Raw genomic sequence first — 22063 nt, forward strand, 5'->3', positions numbered from 1 at the left:
CGGTGTATTTTCCAAGATAGAGTAACTGGTATTTGTTAAAATGCTTACTATACACCAAGCACGGGTAGATGCAAGAAAATCAGGTCAGACACAGTCCCTGTCCCACGTGAGACGGATAGAAGGAATAGATATTTTACAGCTGAGGAAACTGAGGCGCAGGTAAGTGCAGAGCAGGGATTAGAACCCAGTTTTCCAGCTCTTTCCGCTTGGCCATGCTGCTTCTGGCTAACACTAAAACTAGCGTTCCCAAAACGATGGCTCAAGAAATGAGAAAAACATCATTACTCCAATGAGAAATCCTGGCAAGACTTCCAGACCTGGAGAAGACTCTTGGAACCCATCCATTATTTGAAACATCCCTATAAAACTTGCATAAATGATGCTTATTTACTAATATCCACACTGAGGGTCAACAGTCCAGAATCACGACTTGAAAAAATGAACAGCTTCAGAACTGAAACAAAAAAGCTAATGGACTTTGAGAACGTTATCTATAGTGCTGAAACCCATAGGTTGGTTTCAAACTTTTGTCAAAGCACAGAAGATAACAGTAACCATTTTGAGGCTAAATCTTGCTTCTTTATCAACTGTTCCTTCAATTAACAATCTTGAAGAAATTAATCTTAGAAAAGCATCATAGCCTAGTGAAAGGGCATGGGCTGGAGAGCTGCAGGACCTGGGTTCTCAGCTCTGCCACTTGTCTGCTGTGTGACTTTGGGCAAATCACTTCACTTCTCTGTGCCTCTGTTTCCTCATCTGCTACTCATCTCCCCCCATTCAGATTGTGAAGCCTCACGGGGGACAAGGACTGGGTCCAACCTGATGAACTTGCATCTACGTTTTATAATTTCAAGCCTAGAATTGCCAGGTGGGAGAAAGTTGCTTGGACAGAAACACGATTTCATTACTGACACAGACCTGAACGAACCAAGTCAACCACAGATGGCAGAAAAAAAAAAAAGCAGAGAACACAGACCAAATTGCTCCTCAGCTCTCAGGCCTAAAAAATCACTCCGCAGCTGTTTACGGAATCCCACTAAGTCACCTCCAGACAGACCTGACTTTCCCACAGAGTTAGGGGCACTATGGCCTAGTCCTTAAGTTTAAAATAATACTATTTTGGGAATTACAGCACTATATATACTTGGTTAATGCTTCTCCCGTTCCTTATTTCACCTGTCTTCGTACCATCCCTGTGAGGAAGGGAAAGGCAGACGGTGTTATCCCCATTTTACAGCTGAGGAACTGAATAGAGAGAGGATGAGTGACTTGCCCAAGGTCACACGGAAGACTAGTGGCAGAACTAAGAGCCCGGATCCTCTGCCTCCCAGACCTGTGCTCTTTTCCCCTGCACGTGCTCACCGCTTGCCCCAGCCTACGTTCCAAAGTGGGAGTCTCTAACGATCCCGTTCTAAGTCTGACTCCTTCTGAACAGCTGATGATTCCCAAATCCTCTCGGATTTTCAACCCCTATATTACAGATGGCAGGAAGAGCAACTTTCAGAAAATTGGTCGGTAGATCAGAAATAACACAGTAGAAATTAAATCACCCTGTCCAGTTAAACTACTGGCAACAGCTTGAGGATGGCACCAAATGCACGCAATTACACACGGCTCTCAATTCAGTTACCCGATCCTTTCATTTTAAAGAGAAAACGATCATCTTTTGATCAAAATGAAAAATCTGGACTGGCCTTGATTCGATTACCTTGAAACGCTTATCCTGAGTATTCCACACAACTAGATCGGGGAGGCCCCCTCTGCAGTGCCGAAGGTCCGTGACTAGTTTTCTGCATACGCCACTTAAGAAACAACCCCCGAAGCAGGTGATCAGATCCTAAAGACAGAAGAGAATTTTATTTGTCGTTATTACCATCAGCACTATCTACCTCCCCCGCCTCCTACACAACTGTGTGCAGAGTACTAGTCAAATCTCTGTTAAGGGTACAGGGAGAGCACAGGATACAGTTCCTACACGTGATAAATTTTCAATTGAATGGGAAAAAAAGCCACAAAATCGAACGCACGATAGGGAAAACACCATTTCATATTATCGAGAGCTCACCTCCTCCAGGAGGCCTTCCCAGACTGAGCCCCCCTTTTCCTCTGCTCCTCCTCTCCTCCCCATCGCCCCGACTCCCTCCCCTCTGCTCTACCCCCTTTCCCCGCCCCCAAAGCACTTGTATCTATTTGTACATATTTATTATTCTATCTTATTAACGATGTGTTTATATCTCTAATTCTATTTCGACGCTATCGATGCCTGTCTACTTGTACTGTTTTGTTATCTGTCTCCCCCTTCTAGACTGTGAGTCCGTCGCTGGGTAAGGGAATGTCGATCCGTTGCCGGACTTATACTTACCGAGCGCGTAGTACAGTGCCCTGCACACAGTAAGCGCTCAATAAATGTGATTGAATAAATGAATGAGTGAATTATTTTCAACAACATCTGTGGGAGTTTCTGTGGAAAAAGACTAAAGCTGCGAAACGTTCTTCAGAGAAAAAAGTATGCTCAGTCAAGGACATCCCCCATTTCTATATCTTCGCCCGTCATTTCCTCTTCTCCCGCTTCCTCTGGTGTCACCCCGCACTATAATTTGCACCCTTTAGACACCACCCCCAGCCCCAGGGCATTTATGTATATAGCTATAATTTATTTGTACTAATATCTGTCTCACCCTCTAGACTGTAAGCTTGTTGTCAGCGGGGAACGTGTCTAACAACTCTCATATTGTAATCTCTCAAGAGCTAAGGTAATAATAATAATGTTGGTATTCATTAAGCGCTTACTATGTGCACAGCACTGTTCTAAGCGCTGGGGGACATTTAGAGGGTAATCAGGTTGTCCCACGTGAGGCTCGCCGTCTTAATCCCCATTTTACAGAGGAGGTCACTGAGGCACAGAGAAGTTGAACGGCTTGCCCACGGTCACACAGCTGACAAGTAACTGTTCTTGGATATGCCAGGATATCCAGATTAAGCACTACCTTTGGGCTACTGAAAGGAGCAGAGGCCCAGTTCGGGCATTTGTGTGCTGAGGCGAGACAAGGGGATAGAGCGACGTAGAAACAGAAAGAACTCAATCCTGGACTTGGGTTGCTTGTAACCCAGAAGCAGCGTGACTTAGTGGACAGAGCCCCGGCCTGGGAGTCAGAAGGACCTGGGTTCTAAACCCCACTCCACCACTCGTCTGTTGTGTGACCATGGGCAAGTCACTTCACTTGTCTGTGCCTCAGTTACCTAAAATGTAAAAGGGAATGAAGACTGTGAGCTCCATGTGAGACAGGGACTGAGTCCAACCTGATTAACTGGTATCTACCCCGGCGCTTAGAACGGTGCTTGGCACATACTGCTCAACAAATACCATCATTATGATTATAACTATTACTCTAAGGAGGAGCCCCGTTCATAAGCGTTTAGTACAGTGCTCTGCACACAGTAAGCGCTCAATGAATTCATTCGGTCGTATTTATTGAGCGCTTACTGTGTGCAGAGCACTGTACTAAGCACTTGGGAGAGTACAACAATAAACAGACACATTCCCTGCCCACAGCAGGCTCACGGTCCAGAGGGCTTAGTGCCTTGAGCACAGGACTGGAAGTCAAGAGGCCTAGGTTCTAATCCAGCTCTAGCACTGGCCTGCTGGGTGACCTCAGGGGACTTTCTTAACCCGTCTGGCGCTCAGTTCCTCATCTGTAAAATGGAGATGAGCCCCAAGGGGAAAGGGATTGGTCACTGGCTCCTGTGACTGATTCTGTTGTCTTGTTTTTGTCCGTCTGTCTCCCCTGATTAGACTGTGAGCCCGTCCCTGGGCAGGGATTGTCTCTATCTGTTGCCGACTTGTTCATTCCAAGCGCTTAGTTTCAGTGCCCTGCACATAGTAAGTGCTCAATAAATACTACTGAATGAATAAATGAATTCTCACAACGAATGACTGCTGGAAAGAGCTGGGGCCTGGGAGCCAGAGGCCCTGAGTTTTTCATCCCAGCTCTGCCCCTTGTCCGTCATGTGATTTTTAGGCACGGTTATATTCTTCAGTTCCCTCAAAAGGGAGGGCTCAGTCAACAGTCAGCTGCAAACTTGTTGGTCAACCACCTGAATCTCCTCAGCCCTCAAGCGCTTAGTACACTGCTCTGAGCACATTAAGTGCCCAAACCACATTTAATAATAACAACAATAACAATTACGGTATTTGTTAAGCGCTTACTATGTGCCGAGCACTGTTTCAAACACGGGGGTAAATACAAGGTAATCAGGTTGTCCCACGAAGGGCTCACAGTTTGAATCCCCATTTTACAGAGGAGATAACTGAGGCACAGAGAAGTTAAAAGCGGCTTGCCCGAAGTCACACAGCAGACAAGAGGAGGTGCCGGGATTAGAACCCACAACCTCTGATTCCCAAGCCCGTGCTCTTGCCACTAAGCCACGCTGCTTCGCTTAGCATTTCTACTCACCTGAGCTTGTCGGAGTGAAGTGAAGCGGTCCCAGCTAACAACTGCTGCTGCTTTACCCTCCTGGGCGTTCCAAACCTCTGCAATCAACTGTCTCAAAGTTTCAGGAGGAGCTTGCTGAAGCAACCGGAGCCTGGCTTCGATTGCATCTTTCCTGTTTTCATAGAAGCTGTCGGTGTACAGATCCAATGGGAATGCCTGGAGGAAAATGGAAATACACATCAAACACGGTGCCTAGCAGTAACTACTGCGTTAGAGAAATGTTAAAGACCTCTAAGGTTTTATAAAAAAAAAACACCAAATCTTAACTCATTTCTGAATTCCTTTCTCAAAAAGTGGAATAACGGGTGGGATAGGAAAATACGGCCCCACACTGAACCTGGACCACCAACTGACTGGAAAGGAGCTGTATTTAGCCGCCGACAGTTCTTAACTGCAATGATTGCAGACAGGAAACCCTGCTTTGCTTTTTCTGTTGTTGTTGTTCAGTGCTAACTGGGTATCAAGCACTATTCTAAGCGCTGGGGTAGACACAGGTTAATCAGGTTGGACACAGTCCCGGTCCTTCATGGGGCTCACGGTCTAAGTTGGAGGGCGAACGGTAATCGAATCTCCATTTTGCAGTGGAGGAAACTGAGACACGGAGCAGGAAAGTGGCAGAATTAGAACCCAGGTCCTCTGCCTCAGCAGGCCCGTGCTCTTTAAACTAGGCTGGGCTGTTTTCCGGCCTTTGACTATATATGTTTCTTCCTCTCAAATATTTTCGTCCACCATTCTCCAAATGACAAAGTTCGCACAGAGCCCCTACCATGCTCCCCACACTGGGTAAGTGGCTCTCCAACGGAAATATTATCCAGTTTTCAAATCCCCAAATGGCACTCCTGACCGTGAGATCCAGGCCTAGCTGAAATGGCTTTCTGGTGTATTGAGAAGTGTGCCCATTTTAGCCTTTTGCTGCTTTTAGAATCTGTCTCTCGAGAGATCGACAGAGTCCACAAAGCTATACCGGGGCCCGATCTTCAGTAATCATCATAGGTGGCACTAATGAAACTGCTTGAGAAGCCGAGCATCTTTTCTGTTGTATTACGTTTTCAAAACCACGCAGAAGATTACGTCCTGATACGGCTCACTGACTTTCTGTCAATATCTCCACTGACATACTGGCCTTCTTGTTTCGGTTTTCTACTCCTTTTGTCTGCGTGCATTGTTACTGTTTAGGAAGCAAAATTTATTCAGCTTTGTTTTGACTAGGAAAATCTTTTGGTCGTGGTTGGCTTTTGCCTAAGGTTGCTCTATCCATAACCTTATGCTCCTACTGCAAAGCATTTCCCTATTGTCTGTGTGTCCCAAAGAGCAGAGTTATTGGCATATAGTGTTTTTAGACTGTGTCGAATATTTTTAATGCTGCTGCCATGTACAACTTTTTAAGGAGATTAGCATGTCAAGACTGTAAGCTCTTTGTGGGCAGGGAATGTGTCCCTTTATAGTTATACTGTAGTCTCCCAAGCGCTCAGTACAGTGCCCTGCACACACTGAGTGCTCAATAAATACTACTGAATGAATGAGGAAAATATCCTAAAATCTCACAAGAGATTTTATTACAGAACCATACCATGTGTTCAAAAAACATGAGTCAAGACGACAACATAAGTACCTGATATGGATTTCGGAACACGTCAGGGACTCCATCCATGAAAATGATGTCCCACATTAGAAGGCTATAGAGTGTAATAAATGTGGATCCTTCTCCATGAATTCCTATGAATAAAGTCACACATATAGAGAACCTTGATTTACTCAAGGGAAGCAGAAATTTTAATTCTTTCATTTCTTAAAAAGATAAATTCCCCTAGCTATTTTTACAGTAAAATCTACTTAGAGGTATCACCATTATTACAAAACCTCCCACCTTTTGAGCCTTCATTTTGTCCATATTGAGGAATGAATTCTATTACCACACATAGATTGAAAAGTGTTATAGATGGAGAAAAAAACCTTTTCACCAAGATCATTGCTTGGAATTCAGGGTATTTGCGTTAGCAGGTCTAGAAATAAATTGATAAACTGGGAAAATAAAATTTCAGGTTTCGCTGAATCTTAATTTCATCCCATTAAACTTGGTTCTGCCACCTAGCCCCATGTGAAAAATTCTATGTCTCTGGTATGAAATACCTACACCTCATGGTTTTTTGTTGTTTCTTTGGGGCTTATTTTGTTGTTTCATTGTATTTACTAAGTGCTTACTAAGTGTCAGGCACTACACTAAGCATAGAGATATATATATACAGGCTAATCAGGTTGGAAACAGTCCATGTCCCACTTGGGACTCACAGTTTTAATCCCCATTTTACAGCTGAGGGAACCGAGGCAATGGAGAGTTGAGTGATTTGTCCTAGGAACAAGGCACGTATGTGGCGGATCCAGGATTAGAACCCAGGTCCTCTGACTCCCAGGCCCGTGCTCTTTCGGCTAGGCCATGCCGCTTCCCGTATCTATAGGTTAACCATGTTTGAAATTAACCATTACTTAACAAAACTCCTCTGGGGAGATCATCCGCTCCCATGACCTCCAATACCAGAGAAGCAGCGTGGCTTAGTGGAAAGAGCCCGGGCTTGGGAGTTCTAACCCCGTCGCCGCCACCTATCAGCTGTGTGACTTTGGGCAAGCCATTTAACTTCTCTGTGCCTCAGTTACCTCATCTGTAAACTGGGGGTTAAGACCGTGAGCCCCACATGGGACAACCCGATTATTTTGTATCTACCCCAGCGCTTACAACAGTGCTTGGCACAGAGTAAGTGCTTAACGAATACCTGAGAAGCAGCGTGGCTCAGTGGCAAGAGCCCGGGCTTGGGAGTCAGAGGTCATGGGTTCGAATCCCGGCTCCGCCACTTGTCAGCTGGGTGACTGTGGGCAAGTCACTTCACTTCTCTGGCCCTCAGCTACCTCATCTGTAAAATGGGGATTTACTGTGAGCCCCACGTGGGACAACCTGATTCCCCTGTATCTCCCCCAGCGCTTAGAACAGTGCTCTGCACACAGTAAGCGCTTAACAAACACCAATATTATTATTATTACCACCTCCATGGCTGACTCGCAAATATCTCACACCAGTCTCGACACCTACCCTCCTCTGCTCTCTCGCACTTCTTCCCTCCAAGGCATCTCCATGTCAATGCCCCCATGGAGCTTTAAGCTTAAAATGTCTAAAACCGGGCTTCTCAACCTCCCCTCCCAAATTCATTCTTCCACTTAATCTTCCCATCACAGGTGACAACACCACCGTCCTCCCTGACTCCGATGCCTAGAACCGTGGCATAATTTTTGACTCCTCACTCCCTTTGAATTCCCACATTCAGTCTGTCACTAAAGTCTGTCCATTTTCTCCTCCAAAGCATTTCCTGAATCTCTTCCTTTCTCCTCATCTAATGGACCACCACCACGGTTCAAGCGCTTGCCAAATTTCAGGCTAGACTGCTATAACCACCTCCTCGCTGATCTACCTACCTTCCAGTCTCTCCCCTCTTAATCAATCATTCAATCGGCGTCATTTATTGAGCACTTACTGTGTGCAGAGCACTGTACAAACGTACACTCTAAGAGGGGGAGCTTATTCTCCGAATCATTTCCTAAAATATTCTGCAGTATGTCCTCACTTCACAAGCAACTTTTAAGAGATGCCATATCTCACCACACCAAGTAGAAATTCCCGATCATTGGTTTTAAGGATTTCTATCAGCTCTCTCCATCAATCAATGCTATTTATTGAACACTTATTACAGGCAGAGCACTGAACTAAGTGCTTGGGAGAGTCCAATACAACAAAGCAGACACATTGGCTGCCCAGAATTTGTTTATAATCTAGAGGGGGAGACAGATATGAATAGAAATAATTTAGAATGCATAATTTAAAGGTATGTATGTAAGTATTGCGGGGTTAAGGGTGAGGCGAATATCAAATGTCCAAAGGTCAAAGATCCAAGTGACCTCCCTCTTACCTACCCACTCTCTTCTCCCATTAGGTCCCTCTATAACAGCTTATGTCTGTTATATTGTACTCTCCCAAGTGCTTAGTACAGTGCTCTGCCATAGTAAGCGCTCAGTAAATGCGACTGACTGGCTTCTCAAGTTAACCTACTCAAATTGCTTCATTCTTGGCTAATAATAACAATCATAATCATAATAATCGTGGTATTTGTTAAGCGCTTATTATGTGCCAGGCACTATACCATAATCATAAAAATTGTTGTATTTGTTAAGTGCTTACTCTGTGCCAGGCACTATACTAAGCTCTGGGGTGGATCGGGTTGGCATAGTCCATGTCCCATTTAGGGCTCACAGTCTCGATCCCCATTTTACAAATGAGGCAACTGAAGCGCAGAGAAGTGAAGTGATTTGCCCAAAGTCAAAGAGCAGACAAGTGGCAGAGGCGGGATTAGAACCCAGGTCCTTCTGACTCCCAGGCTCATACTCTATCCACTGTTCCATGCTACTTCTCTTCCACCTCAGTTGCCCTGGTGACGCCTTTTCTTCTTGCCTAGAACTCCCTCCCTCATAAAAATCCACCAGCCGAGTTGGCTCTTAATAACTGTGGTATTGGTTAAGCTCTTACTATGTGTCAAGCTCTGTTTTAGGTGCAGGGGTAGATCCAAGATAATCAGGTCTCACACAGTCACAGCTCTTCCCATCTTCAAAGCCCTTCTGAAATCTCACCTCCTCAGGAGGCTTTTCCAGAGTCACTTTTCTATTTTCCTGGTCAGATCCTCCCAACTATCACCTCAGCATTCCTGCAGCACCTCCACACACTTACAAGCACGCTACCACCCACTTCAGAACATATCAGTGGACTTTACTATTAAACACTTACTCCTTCAAATATATGCCTTTCCGCTCTAACTGTGATTTATTTTGTAACTGGCACCCTTGCCAGACTGTATAATCCTTGAAGGCATGGGTTGTGTCAAACTATTAGACTCTCCCTTGTGCTTACCACTTGCTCCTCACAAAGTAGATGCTCCTGGATTTTTCATATTTCCTAAATAATGGCCGTTCCCCAATCTCTTGTAACCCAAAGGTTACATTACTGACTAACCTCATGATGAGAAATATGCGCTTCAAGATGCACACCTTTACTGACATAACAAGCACAAACACAACTGTTTCTTCCAACACACTTCCTTCTATCCAGAGAGACGCATGCTGCTAGAAGAACAATTCCTATTTCCTTTATTTATGGTACTTGTTAGGCATTTACTATGTGCCAGGCACTGTACTAAGTGCTGCGGTAGATATGAGAAAAGCAGGTCAGACACAGTCCACATCCCACATGGGGCTCACAGTCTTAATCCCTATTTTATAAATGAGGGAACTGAGTCCCAGAGAAGTGAAATAAGTGACTTGCCCAAAGTCATACAGCAGACGAGTGGTAGAGTCAGGATTAGAACTCAGGTCCTTCTGACTCCAAGGCCCGTGCTCTATCCACTGGGCTACGCTGCTTCTATCCAGTAGGCCATCAGCCTATGATGTGGGCACTCTGTTTCTTTCTGTGTCTTGACTGTTTTTTTCAAGTCTTTCCAAATATACTGCTTCTTCTCTGTAAGTCCTGAGGAATCTGTCACCCAACTTTTACATTCATTATTTTGATTTTCGCTAGATACCATGTTCTGCAATATTTCTATTTTGACTTTTTGGGTTTTATGGTCTTTCGCTACTTTTTTATGTTCCTATGCATTTACTATGCATTTAGTGATTTAGCTCAGTAAATCAATCGATCAATGGCATTTACTGAGTGCTTACTATGCGCAGAGCACCAAACTGAGCGCTTGGGTGAGGGCAATTCAACAAAATTCACAGCCCCTAACTTGGTGACAGTCTAGTTTACAGTCTAATTAAACCTAAGTAACTCCCAAAACACAAGAGTACATGTCTGAGCTTAAACTATCACAGTGTCTTATAAATAGCATCACTTTACAATAGACTACAAAATGGTATAATCTTTACTAGAATGATGGCACTGTAACATAAAATGAGAGTTTCTGCCTCAAATTAGAAACACGAATGTCATAGCAAAATGAGTATCACACTTACAACTAGATCTCATGACTTCTTCATCTAAATCTACTTCACTTGCTTTTGATGAATGTCAGACAGGAATTTAGGCTGGAATTTTCAACTTCAATATTACAGGCTTTTGAAGTTTTAACTTTCATATCATTCATTTGAAGGCAGGGTACCAAATGCTTTTAACAAAGTATAAATATATGAAGGCCTATGTATATAAATTATATAGATATGTGTGTGTGTGTGTGTATATATATATATATATATAAAATACTTGGTTTATATTAATGTCTGTCTCCCCCTGTTCATTGTGGGCAGGGCATAAGTCTACCAACTCTATTGTACTGTACTCTCCCAAGTGGTTAGTAGAGTGTTCTGCACACAGTAAGTGCTCAATAAATACCACTGATTGACTGATTGGGAAAACCTGACAGTTTTTCTAGAACCCTGCTATTTATGAGATAGAAAAAAGAATAATATAATGAAAGAGAAAAATAGAGAAAGATAAAATTAATCAGACACAATTTTAGGAAGATTAAAGTCCACTATAAAATTACAAATTAGACAGAAAAATTAATTGATGTCACTACCACTGCTCATTTACTTTCAGCATATTTTTAAGCGATTAATATATTTCCCCCTTTTTTCTCCTCAAATTTCCAACTAACATAAGCAGCAATTTACACTATTCTACCCAACTACGCTTCTGAATAAGTGATAAAGAGGTCTAAATCCACCTTCCCTTAACCTTCAAAGGTATTCATCGGAAATTAAGAGCTGGTGGATAATCCTCTATCCCAATTATTGTGGTATTTGTTAAGCTCTTACTATGTGCTAGGCACCGGGGTAGATACAAGGTAATCAGGTTGGATCCAGTCCATGTCCCACATGGGGCTCACAGTCTTCATTCCTATTTTACAGATGGGGTAACTGAGACACAGAGGAAGTGAAGTGACTTGCCCAAGGTCACACATCAGACAAGTGACAGAGAGAGGATCCAAACCCAGGTCCTCCTGACTCTCAGGCCTGTGCTTTATCCATGACCTCTAAGGACTCCCTGAGATAAGTAAAAGAACGACTGTAATTTCATTTACTGACAAAACAACAGTTAAATTTCAAACAAGTGGCTAATAAAATGTTTCAAGCGCCACAAATATACAGTGATTTTAGTTGATCTCTGAGGATAAACAACATCGCTTTTTTAATTACCTTGATCGAAGCCATTCTGTCTGTAATAGCTTAGTGCCAACTCCTCAACCGAGCACATGACTGTGGTTAGGCTAGGGTCTTCTTCATCTCCATTACCTTCAATTAGGAATACAGATTTCCCCATCCCACTCTGGGGACACATTTTTCCTTTGATCGTCACCTAAGTGATAACAGAACAAATGATTAAAGTAAGAAGCAGCATGGGGAAGCAACGTGGCGTAGTGGATACAGCACGGGCCTGGGAGTCAGAAGGTCACGGGTTCTAATCCTGGCTCCGCCGCTTGTCTGCTCTGTGACCTTAGGCAAGGCACTCCACTCCTCTGGGCCTCAGTTATTTTGTAAAATGGGGATTGAGACTGAGCCCCACAAGGGACAAGGGACTGTGTCCAACCTGATTTGCTTGTATCCACCCCAGTGGTTAGTACAGTGCCTGGCACATAGTAATCGCCTAAAAAATACCATAATTATTATTAAGATAAGAAGGTAGGAAAATACTACTCCTTCAGGCTCTCCCTGAGAGTTTCTGGCCCTAACTCTGCATCTTCCATCACTGACAACAGACATTTAAACAGAAGGGATAAATGGGGGCCAACTAAACTTAAAGTTTAAGGTATCTGGTAGAGGGTAACCAGATAAATTCCATTTAACAAAAGTGGCAAATGTATTTTAAAGTCAGTCCGTCCATCAGTAGTATTAATTGAGCACGGTACTGTGTGCAGAGCACTGTAAAAAGTGCTGGGAAGAGTACAACGAAACACAGAGAGATTTCCTGCCTACATTCATTCATTTATTCAATATGTATTGAGCACTTACTATGTGCAGAGCACTGTACTAAGCGCTTAAAATGTACAATTCAGCAACAGGTAGAGGCAATCCCTGCCCAACAACGGGCTCACAGTCTAAAAGGGGGAGACAGACAGCAAAACACAACAAGCAGACAGGCATCAATTCCATCAAAATAGAGGCATAGATATATATAAAATAGAGTAATAGGTAATATATACAAATATACACAAGTGCTGTGGGGAGGGGAAGGGGGTAGAGCAGAGGGAGGGAGTAGGGGGAATGGGGAGGGGAAAAGGAGGGCTCAACAAGCTTACAGTCTAGAGGACTCTTAATCGTCAAAAAAACAATTGTTAAAATGAGAGTAATAACTTGTTAAAATAACAACTGCCTAGATTTTTAGCTGATATTTTGTAAGGCCTCAAAGCCGACGGAGGCTCCCAGTGGGTATGACAAATGAGACCTCAAGTCTGGTGTGAGGAAACTGGTTCGTGTGCTAGTGGTTTGGGCAATGCCACTCACACTTGCTTGATCAGAAAGTGGATGGGCAGGGCTAATAATAATATTAATGGTATTTGTTAAGCGCTTACTATATGCCAAGCACTGTTCTAAGCAGCACACTGTACAACATAAGCAAGCAGGCCTCCTAGAAGGCCGGTGTGAACATGGCACAGTCCTGAGGCTGGGCAAGAGTGCTATGACCAAAAAAGTCATTGCTTTTTTTATTTTTAATGGAATTTGCTAAATGCTTACTATGCGTCCACTGGGGTAGACATAAGGTTGGATGCAGTCCAGGTCCCACATGGGGCTCACAATCTTAGACCCCATTTTATTATTATTACTACTAATAATAATAATATTAGTACTTGATAAGCCCTTACTATGTGCCAGGCACTGTACTAGGTGCTGGGGTGGATACAAGGGAGTCCAATTGGACACAGTCCCTGTCCCAAGCAGTCTCAATCCCCATTTTACAGATGAGGTAATAGGCACAGAGAATTGAAGTGACTTGCCCAAGGTCACACAGCAGACAAGCGGCGGAGCCGGCGTTAGAACCCATGACTTTCTGACTCCCAAGGCGTGCTCTATCCACTACACCACTGGACACAGTCGCTCTCCCATATGGGACTCAGTCTCAATCCCCATTTTACAGATGAGGTAACTCAATCACAGAAGCCCAAAGTAGGGAGTAGGGATCATCTCTATTTGTTGCCCAATTGTACTTTCCAAGCGCTTAGTACAGTGCTCTGCGCAACAGTAAGCACTCAAATACAAGTGAGTGAATGAATGAAGTGACTTGCCCAAAATCACACAGCAGACAAGTAGCCGGGCAGGGATTAGAACCCAGATCCTCTGATTCCCAGGCCTGGGTTCTTTCCACTAGGCTACGCTATCTACCTTGGGAGCCCATGTTAGTCATCTAGCTGTCTAGTTACGTAGCAGCGTGGCTTGGGAATCAGAGGTTGTGGGTGCTAATCCCGGCTCCGCCACTTGTCAGCTGTGAGACTTTGGTCAAATCACTTAACTTCTCAGTGCCACAGTTACCTCATCTGTAAAATGGAGATTAAGACTGTGAGCCCCATATGGGACAACCTGATTACCCTGCATGTACCCCAGTGCTTAGAACGCTGAAGCAGCGTGGCTCAGTGGAAAGAGCACGGGCTTTGGAGTCAGAAGTCATGGGTTCGAATCCCGGCTCTGCCACTTGTCAGCTGTGTGACTGTGGGCAAATCACTTAACTTCTCTGGGCCTCAGTTACCTCATCTGTAAAATGGGGATTAACACTGTGAGCCCCATGTGGGACAATCTGATTCCCCTGTGTCTACCCCAGCGCTTAGAACAGTGCTCTGCACATAGTAAGCGCTTAACAAATACCAACATTATTATTATTATTAACAGTGCTTGGCACACAGTAAGTGCTTAACAAATACCATCATTATCATTATTACTATTATATTCTTGGGCCTGTCCACCTTGGAGAATGACTTGGGTGGTTCTTCGTTCAGAAACCTTCAACCCGGATGACATGGCTGAAGATGGCAGAGCTGGGACTGTAACCCAGACCTCCTGATTTCCAGACCAGTGTTTTTTCCCCTGAACCAACGAGCAGAACTTCAACAAAAACAAATACTGCCCTTAAACAAAAGCTCTCCTGAGGTTGTCTTCAAGCTAAAACCTAAAAATTAGGAGTTTTGTCATTATTATGAGTCAGGGCAGATTCACTTACATGTGTAACATCTTCAACAGTTATTACAGGCAGTTTTTGAAAGAGGTGTTTGAATTTTTGACAGCTTGGTGAATCTCTCAGGCGCAATGCCCGCTGATAAAGAGAAAACCGATGTCCTGTCCGTACAAATGGATCCGATAAACCTTGTGAGATGCACTTAATAGCCTAATGAAAAACAGAATTGAATATTAAGCCCTTCATAAGCTATTTAAATTACTTTTACTAATACAGAATTCAAAGGAAACAATTGTGAAAGAATGATTCTTCCAAGTTAGCAAAAGCCAAACACTTCTGCAACTGCATTCAATTTGGAAAATGTAGAGTTTAGTGAAGATATTGCCATCATGGGTATTTAAGTGAGTGACTTCTGGGCAGAACAAGAAGACATAATCCTTCCCCTTGAGGACATGCTACAGTATAACTATAAAATTCACATAACTAGCTCTCTTGGGTTAGAATTATTTAGATTGTAAACTGCTGGGGGGAGGGTATCTTGTCCTCCTTTCACATAACCTCCATGTGTCTAGTGCATACACAGTAGGTGATCAATTTTAAAAAAAAACTACTGATATTACAAATGGTTATGGTAGAGAGCCACCTTTCTCACTAAGCTTTTGCCAAGATTTTGGCAAATTTGACATGCTGTTTCATTCATTCATTCAACCATTATTTAATGAGCACTTACTGGATGCAGAGCACTGTACTAAGCGACTGGGAGAGGACGATACAACAATAAACCGTGACGTTCCCTGCCCACAACGAGCATACAGTCTACAGGGGGAGAGACTAGTTCAGCGTCCAAGGAGCAAGTAAAGAGCTGAACAGTTTAGGAAGTGAATCAAAATATCAAATATCATGTGGGGAAAGAATCAGTCATGAGAATGACTGATGAGGTTCTGTAAATCAGAATGAATGATAAACTAATGGGAATTAGCAAGGTGGCACTATCGTTTCAAACGTGAACACGAGCCTGGAATGGATAGATTCCAATTTATCATGGGGCAGAATAGGTAAAAACTGCAAAATAGTTCGGCTTTGCTTATTTCATTTGCACTTTATTAGTCTGTTGAACACAGCTAGGATCCACGCCCGAAACACCTTGCAAGCAGGAATTGTGTTTCTGCCTTTTAATATACTCTCCCAAGTGATAATAGAGAGCTCTGCACACATCAGCCACTCACTCGATTGAATTAGATCCCACAGGGACCTGGGATTATTTGAGTCAAGAAAAAGTAGCTAGATATTCAAAGAGTTAGAATCCAGTGGAGTTGTTCACTGTTTCTAGTGAAGTCAGAGCAAGAAGGAATACACTTAATTTGCAGCACAAAATGTAGGTTGGATGATAGGACAAACTTTTACTAACAGTGAAATTGTAAAATTCCAGATGTGAATTTGAAGCCAGACTGGAGAAGTCCTATCTGGAAATTTTTTAGGAACAAGATATTCATTTTCGTATAGTGGCTTAACTAAGGAATGCACTTTGGAGGATTCTTCTATTCCTATGTCTCTAAGGCTAACATTTGGGAGGATCTGATGAAATTATCACATTATCTGATCGACAAGTGATGCAGAATCGCAAAATCTGGCACTGACCAGATTTAAATCGATAGGTTCCTTTTAAACTTGAATATTTCCCAACTTAGGACAAACAGTAGAAAATTAAAAAAGAAATAACAGCTTTAGATATTGTTTTCCACTTAGAAAAAATGATATATGCAATTTTGCAAACAGGGAAAAAAATGCTCATTCCCATGAAACACGACTCCAACACACTGCTTTCTTTAAGCTCCAAGGCAGCAAAAGGAATGGTGAATTTCCCACATTCCATGGTCAATTTTTTTCCACCCCAAAGTCATCTAATTCGCTTAATGTACCAATTGAAAAAACAAAAGACTAAAGAAGATCAGACTCAACTATTCAACATAAACCCAAGATTAGAACAAAGGGGAGGGGGAAAAGAGCAACTGGTCTAACAAAGACCTTCTGTTGAGATTCAGCTGTACTTAATGGTCTTTTGATTCTTCACATTACCCTTTGGTAAGGCAGTTAACAAAACTACTTTCAACTTCAAGGGACATCTACTATATTAATCACTGTATTACAGAAAACTAGGTGGGCTAGTTCAAAGCAAAAAAAAAAAAAAAATCCCCAAAATAAACTGCTGAATTGAGCTACAGATACGTTACGTCATCACGGGTAGAACGTACCGCTCTACATTTATCAATATCATTTATTACTTTGACCCCTTTCGTTAGCACTATTCAGCTAGGTTACTGGGTGGGTTATCATTGAAGAAACTACCCAAGTTAAAATCTAGTCATTTCGGGATTATTTCCGTAAGTAACCACTGCGACAAAAGTGACCCCCCACCCAAGATAGAGATTTCCTTGTGCTGTCCATTTTCAGTGAGAATGCCTCAGACGATATCTTAAGGTAAAGAAAAAGCAGCTCCACGTGTTGCAAGCATTAAGGATGAGCAGGACAGTCAAGTGGATAGAGGAGTCAAGGAGTCGGAAGGACCTGGGATCTAATCCCACCTCCACCACTTGTCTGTTGTGTGGCCTTGGGTGAGTCACTTCACTTCTCTGTGCCTCAGTTAACTCATCTGTAAAATGGGGATTAAGACTGCAAACCCCATGTGGGACATGGACTGCGTCCAACCTGATTAGCTTGTATTGACCCTTGGGTTTAGTTATGGTTCCTGGCACAAAGTACAGCAGTTAACAAAGACCAAAATCCTTCACTCACCCAAAATCCCAAAAAACCCCAACATGTATTTTGTCTGGGATGTTTTCAGCTCCCCGCATACTTATATGTGAATTATACCATAATATTCTTTTTATCTTTTCATGGTATTCATTAAACAGTTACTATGTGTCAAACACTGTTCTAAGCACTGGTAATCAGGTTGGACAAAGTCCCTCTACTGCATGGTGCTCACAGTCTAAGTAGGAGGGAGAACAGGTACTGAATTCCCATTTCACAGTTGAGGAAACTGATGCACAGAGATATTAAGTGGTTTGCCCACAGTCACACAGCAAGCAACTGGCAGAGGCGGGTGTAGAACCCAGTTCCTCTGACTCCCAGGCCCATGTCTTTCCACTAGGCTGTTCTGCTTCTCATATTCTTTGAATATGAAAGACAACTACATACTTTATACAAGTTCTGTTGAGTTTCTAGGATCCTGAAATTGCCCTCAGAGAATAAGAACTCAAAATCACAGAGAAGTAGCGTGGCCTAGTGATAGAACACGGGTCGGGGAGTCAGAGGACCTGGGTTTTAATATTGGCTCCAACACTTGTCTGAATTCCCTCATCTGTGTATCCAACCTGATTAGCTTGCATCTAGCCCAGGGCTTAGTACCAGGGCCTGGCATATAGTAAGCACTTAAATATCATTTTTTTAAAAATGTTAACTTTAGACCTCTGCTCTAAGATTCAGCTCTCTATTTTTCTTTTTTTTTCAATTTTCAACTCCCTCTCAGGGGTTCACAGACGACAGGGTTATTTTTCAAAATACCACAGGTAGCATTTCTAAAAACGATCTTAAAACTCTACCTGTTCAATGCGTTTCAAATGCTGATGTAAATTGAGAGCCAATCGATCCCACCAACGTCCTCTGCTGTCAGGACAGTAAATGTTCTGAGACAACAGGTTTTTAAGTTCGTTAACGGCTTCCTATAAAGCAACACAAAATTGGAGAAATTCATTAGAGAGAATAGATCAAGTTTACAAACTGTACACCAAAAACATCAACCTGTAATGACTAAAGTACAATTTAACCCTCTGACATATAGCCTGTGTCTTGCTACCAATATTTTCAGCATTCTCTTTACACCACATCCTTTTGTATATAAAGGGACAACCACGTGTGCAGACTGTAACATTCAAACATTGTGCAAACAGTAAAATCTCGGTATGAGATTTTTTGACAAACCTCTGATTCTGTGGTTATTTACTTGCCAATCTATGGAAGTGAAAGAAAAAAATGCAGGGATCGGACTGTTCCCGTATAACATGAAACTTACTATCTTTCCACCTCTCTTCATCTTACCGAATTCATCATTTACTTCTTTCTTTGGCCTACACATATGTAATGCGTATTCACCCTTTTGGTAAGTAACAATAGGGCACCTCAAAGATGACACGTAGGATGGCAGGGTTATTTGACTATCTTTTCCCCAGCCCCAACACTAAAATGTTGGCTTTATCAAATATAGTCCCACAAGATAGACAAACATGAAAAAAGTTAAAGACTCTTACCTTGACCATCTACTAGTCATATTCAGCCACATACGGAAAACACATACTTATTTACACAACTAAGACCAAATGCCGACCCTTCATTCGTACCTCATACATGTGCAATCTCTGTAAAATTTCAACTCCTCGAGACATAATCCTTGTATAAACCCAACCAACCGTAAAACACCTCAAGTAAAGAGGCAACTCTTCATGGAATCTGAAAGAAGATACAACAGTTGGAAAACTTGGTAGTAAGAAATTAGGGTAGCACATTTTATATTCAAAGTAAAAAGATAGATATAATTAAAAAACAAAACCACCAGGGTCTTAATGCACACTATAAGTACTGTAAAATAACTGCATAGTTACCATAATTTTCCATAATTTCCCTAATTCTATAATTTTATGTACGTGTATATGCATTTGATCCAGTCTTTTTACTCGTGCAAGAATACATACTTTTACATATGCCCACATACATAAATACTCAAGAGCAATCTGCTGTGACTCTTGCATTTCTTTCAAGCACTCAGCCTAATTATGTAATCCAAAAATTTAGAAAAAAATTAATTGTTCAGGTGAAGCATCAATGTAAATAAGCTAAAAGTACATTTTATAAGTCCACAATATCGAGTCTACCAATTCCTTTCATTCTTTCCTATTGATTAAAATTACTCTAAAATTCCACTTCACCCCTTTTATGCATTGTTTTTTATGGTATCTGTCAAGCGCTTACCATTTGCCAGGCACTGTACTAAGCGCTGGAGTAGATACAAACTGATCGGGTTGGACACAGTCCACGTCCCTCTTGAGGCTCAAAGTCTTAATCCCCATTTTACAGATGAGGTAACTGAGGCACAGAGAAGTAAAATGACTTGTCCAAGGTCACACAGCAGACAAGTGGTGGAGCAGGGATTAGAACCTAGGTCCTTCTGACTCCCAGGCCTGTGCTCTATCCACTAGACCACACTCCTTTTCAAATGCAGGAATTTGCTTGTATTTGCAGGCAAATTCCTCTGTTAGTAGGCTCACATTTTCTAGTGGAAATCTCAATTTACTGCTAATCTTCTGTTCCTCAAAGGGTCAGGTGCCACATCCAAAGGAATCAATCCATCAATCAATGGTATGTACTGAGCGCTTACACTGTACTAAGCGCTCAGACGAGTACAACTTCCAAATGGGAATGTGGAAATGCCCTCACTGCTGATGCTGCTCACTCCAGGCTTACCTTCAAGCGCAGTTGTTCTTCTAGGATGTGTGGAGCTATTTTCAAGGTGGGATTGCCCCTGCAAAGGTCTATGCTAAAACAGCACCCTTCGAAAAAAATGGGAGGCAGCACAAATCAGGGGCAAGGGGGAAAGTACCTTTGAGGATGTGAATCGCTGCTCTGGAAAAGATCTTTAAACCTGCAGCAATTTGACTAAAGATGGACTTCACCTGGACACTTGGAAGTGCACTGATCGTCTAAATCCCCCATATTTTACTCACACCTTTCCCAATCTATTTTCCTACACAGTACGTTTCAAAGATACTAGTCATCCCCTTCAGTAAGGAATCACAGCCAAATGATGACTTAAAAAAAACAAAAACTGTTAATCTTTAGCAGCCTGAAGCTCTTGGCTTACTACAAAACAACCATCATCAGATAGAGCAAATATATTAAAAAAATGAATATTTTAATTATATTTGAAGATACAGTAAGATCGCTTAAGAGTCCCAACGGCTCATATTTACTGCGATATTTTCTGATCGCACCTTGTACACATCGATAAATTAATTAGTATAGAAAGCCTGCAAAGGTGGCTATCATTTACCTTCTTCATTTTATCATTAGGTAAATTTAAAGAAAGAGACTATGTGAACAGTCAAGCCAAAGACACAGCCATCTTAACCAGATTAAGGATCTTGACAGAATACTTCATTTTCACATTATCAGGCCGCCGCTTTATTTGTCAGGGATTAAAATGCAATGAAAGTTCATAACCCCAAGTTGTAATTTATTATCCAATATTTTGTATTACTGAACTAAAATCCTTTAAGGAATGTACTTTCTAAACGTTCCTCCTTAATAAGGACATTGTGGTGAATATTTTGATTTACTATTCCGAGAACAGGCGTTAACGATAAAGGAAAGAGACTTCGCAAATTTTTAAAAACTTGAAGATGCTCCCAAATGTCAGAAAACAAGGTATCTGGAACGGCTCAAAATTAAGGTCATTGTTCACTTTTGGGTTGTGCTCAGTATTTTAATGCTGGCTCCAGTACACCTCCCACTAGAATTTCCATTAGATGAATAACCTCACTGTGTTCTCCCATAACCTTTGTGCTACTGCCTTGTTTCTTCTGCATTTTTAAATTCAGCTGACCAGTGTGCAAAGACGCCAAAAGACCAAATGACCATGAATGAAAAACAGATTAACTTGTATTTTTGGCAACTGAAAACCTGAATCTCTGTGTATTTTCTTTACCAAATCAGTTGTTCTAAGCTTCTTCTCAATTCATCATTTTGAAGTTGGGAAAATGAAACAAAGAATTTAATAATAATTGGAGTATTTGTTAGGTGCCTACTAAGTGCTGGGGAGGATACAAGCAAGTCTTGAGTGGAGAGGAAATGTGGCAGGGAGCTATGAAACGAAATCTAGTAAAGCAAAAAGGACATGAAAAATAAAACCCCAACAGAGGTTTAAAAATAATAAAATAATAATAATTACGGTACTTGTTAGGTGCTTACAATGTGCTAAGCACTGTTCTAAGCACGGGGTTAGATACAAGTTAATCAGGTTGGACACAGTCTCTGTCCCAAACGGGGCTCACGATGTTAATCCTCATTTTACTGATGAGGTAACCGAGGCCCAGAGAAGTGAAGTGATTTGACCAAGGTCACACAGCAGAGAAGTGGCGGAGGTGGATTAGAACGCAGGTCCTTCTGATTCCCAGGCCGGTGCTCGATCCACTAGGCCTCGTGGCTTCTCTTCCTGGCATTCCAAGTAAATGCACTTGTCCTGATTAGCTCATTCTTGTAATGGCATTTGTTAAGCACTTATCATGTGCCAAGCACTGTACTGAGTGCTGCGGGAGCTACAAATTGATCC

The 22063-nt window shown here is 42.3% G+C and overlaps 1 protein-coding gene across 2 annotated transcripts in view; it reads right to left on the reverse strand.

Annotated features, from left to right (window-relative positions):
• The window catches only part of FAN1 (FANCD2 and FANCI associated nuclease 1), a 42737-nt gene that overhangs the window by 1691 nt on the left and 18983 nt on the right, over nucleotides 1–22063 (reverse strand). For both annotated transcript variants that reach the window (XM_029065656.2, XM_029065657.2), the window contains exons 7-13: nucleotides 19080–19188; nucleotides 18285–18404; nucleotides 14728–14892; nucleotides 11718–11877; nucleotides 6106–6209; nucleotides 4455–4649; nucleotides 1709–1837 (exon numbers count right to left, since the gene is read on the reverse strand). In XM_029065656.2, coding sequence (XP_028921489.1) covers nucleotides 1709–1837; nucleotides 4455–4649; nucleotides 6106–6209; nucleotides 11718–11877; nucleotides 14728–14892; nucleotides 18285–18404; nucleotides 19080–19188 — 982 coding nt within the window. The remainder of the gene's footprint in view (nucleotides 1–1708; nucleotides 1838–4454; nucleotides 4650–6105; nucleotides 6210–11717; nucleotides 11878–14727; nucleotides 14893–18284; nucleotides 18405–19079; nucleotides 19189–22063) is intronic.

This window comes from Ornithorhynchus anatinus, chromosome 5, assembly GCF_004115215.2.
Source record: "Ornithorhynchus anatinus isolate Pmale09 chromosome 5, mOrnAna1.pri.v4, whole genome shotgun sequence".
NCBI lineage: Eukaryota > Metazoa > Chordata > Mammalia > Monotremata > Ornithorhynchidae > Ornithorhynchus > Ornithorhynchus anatinus.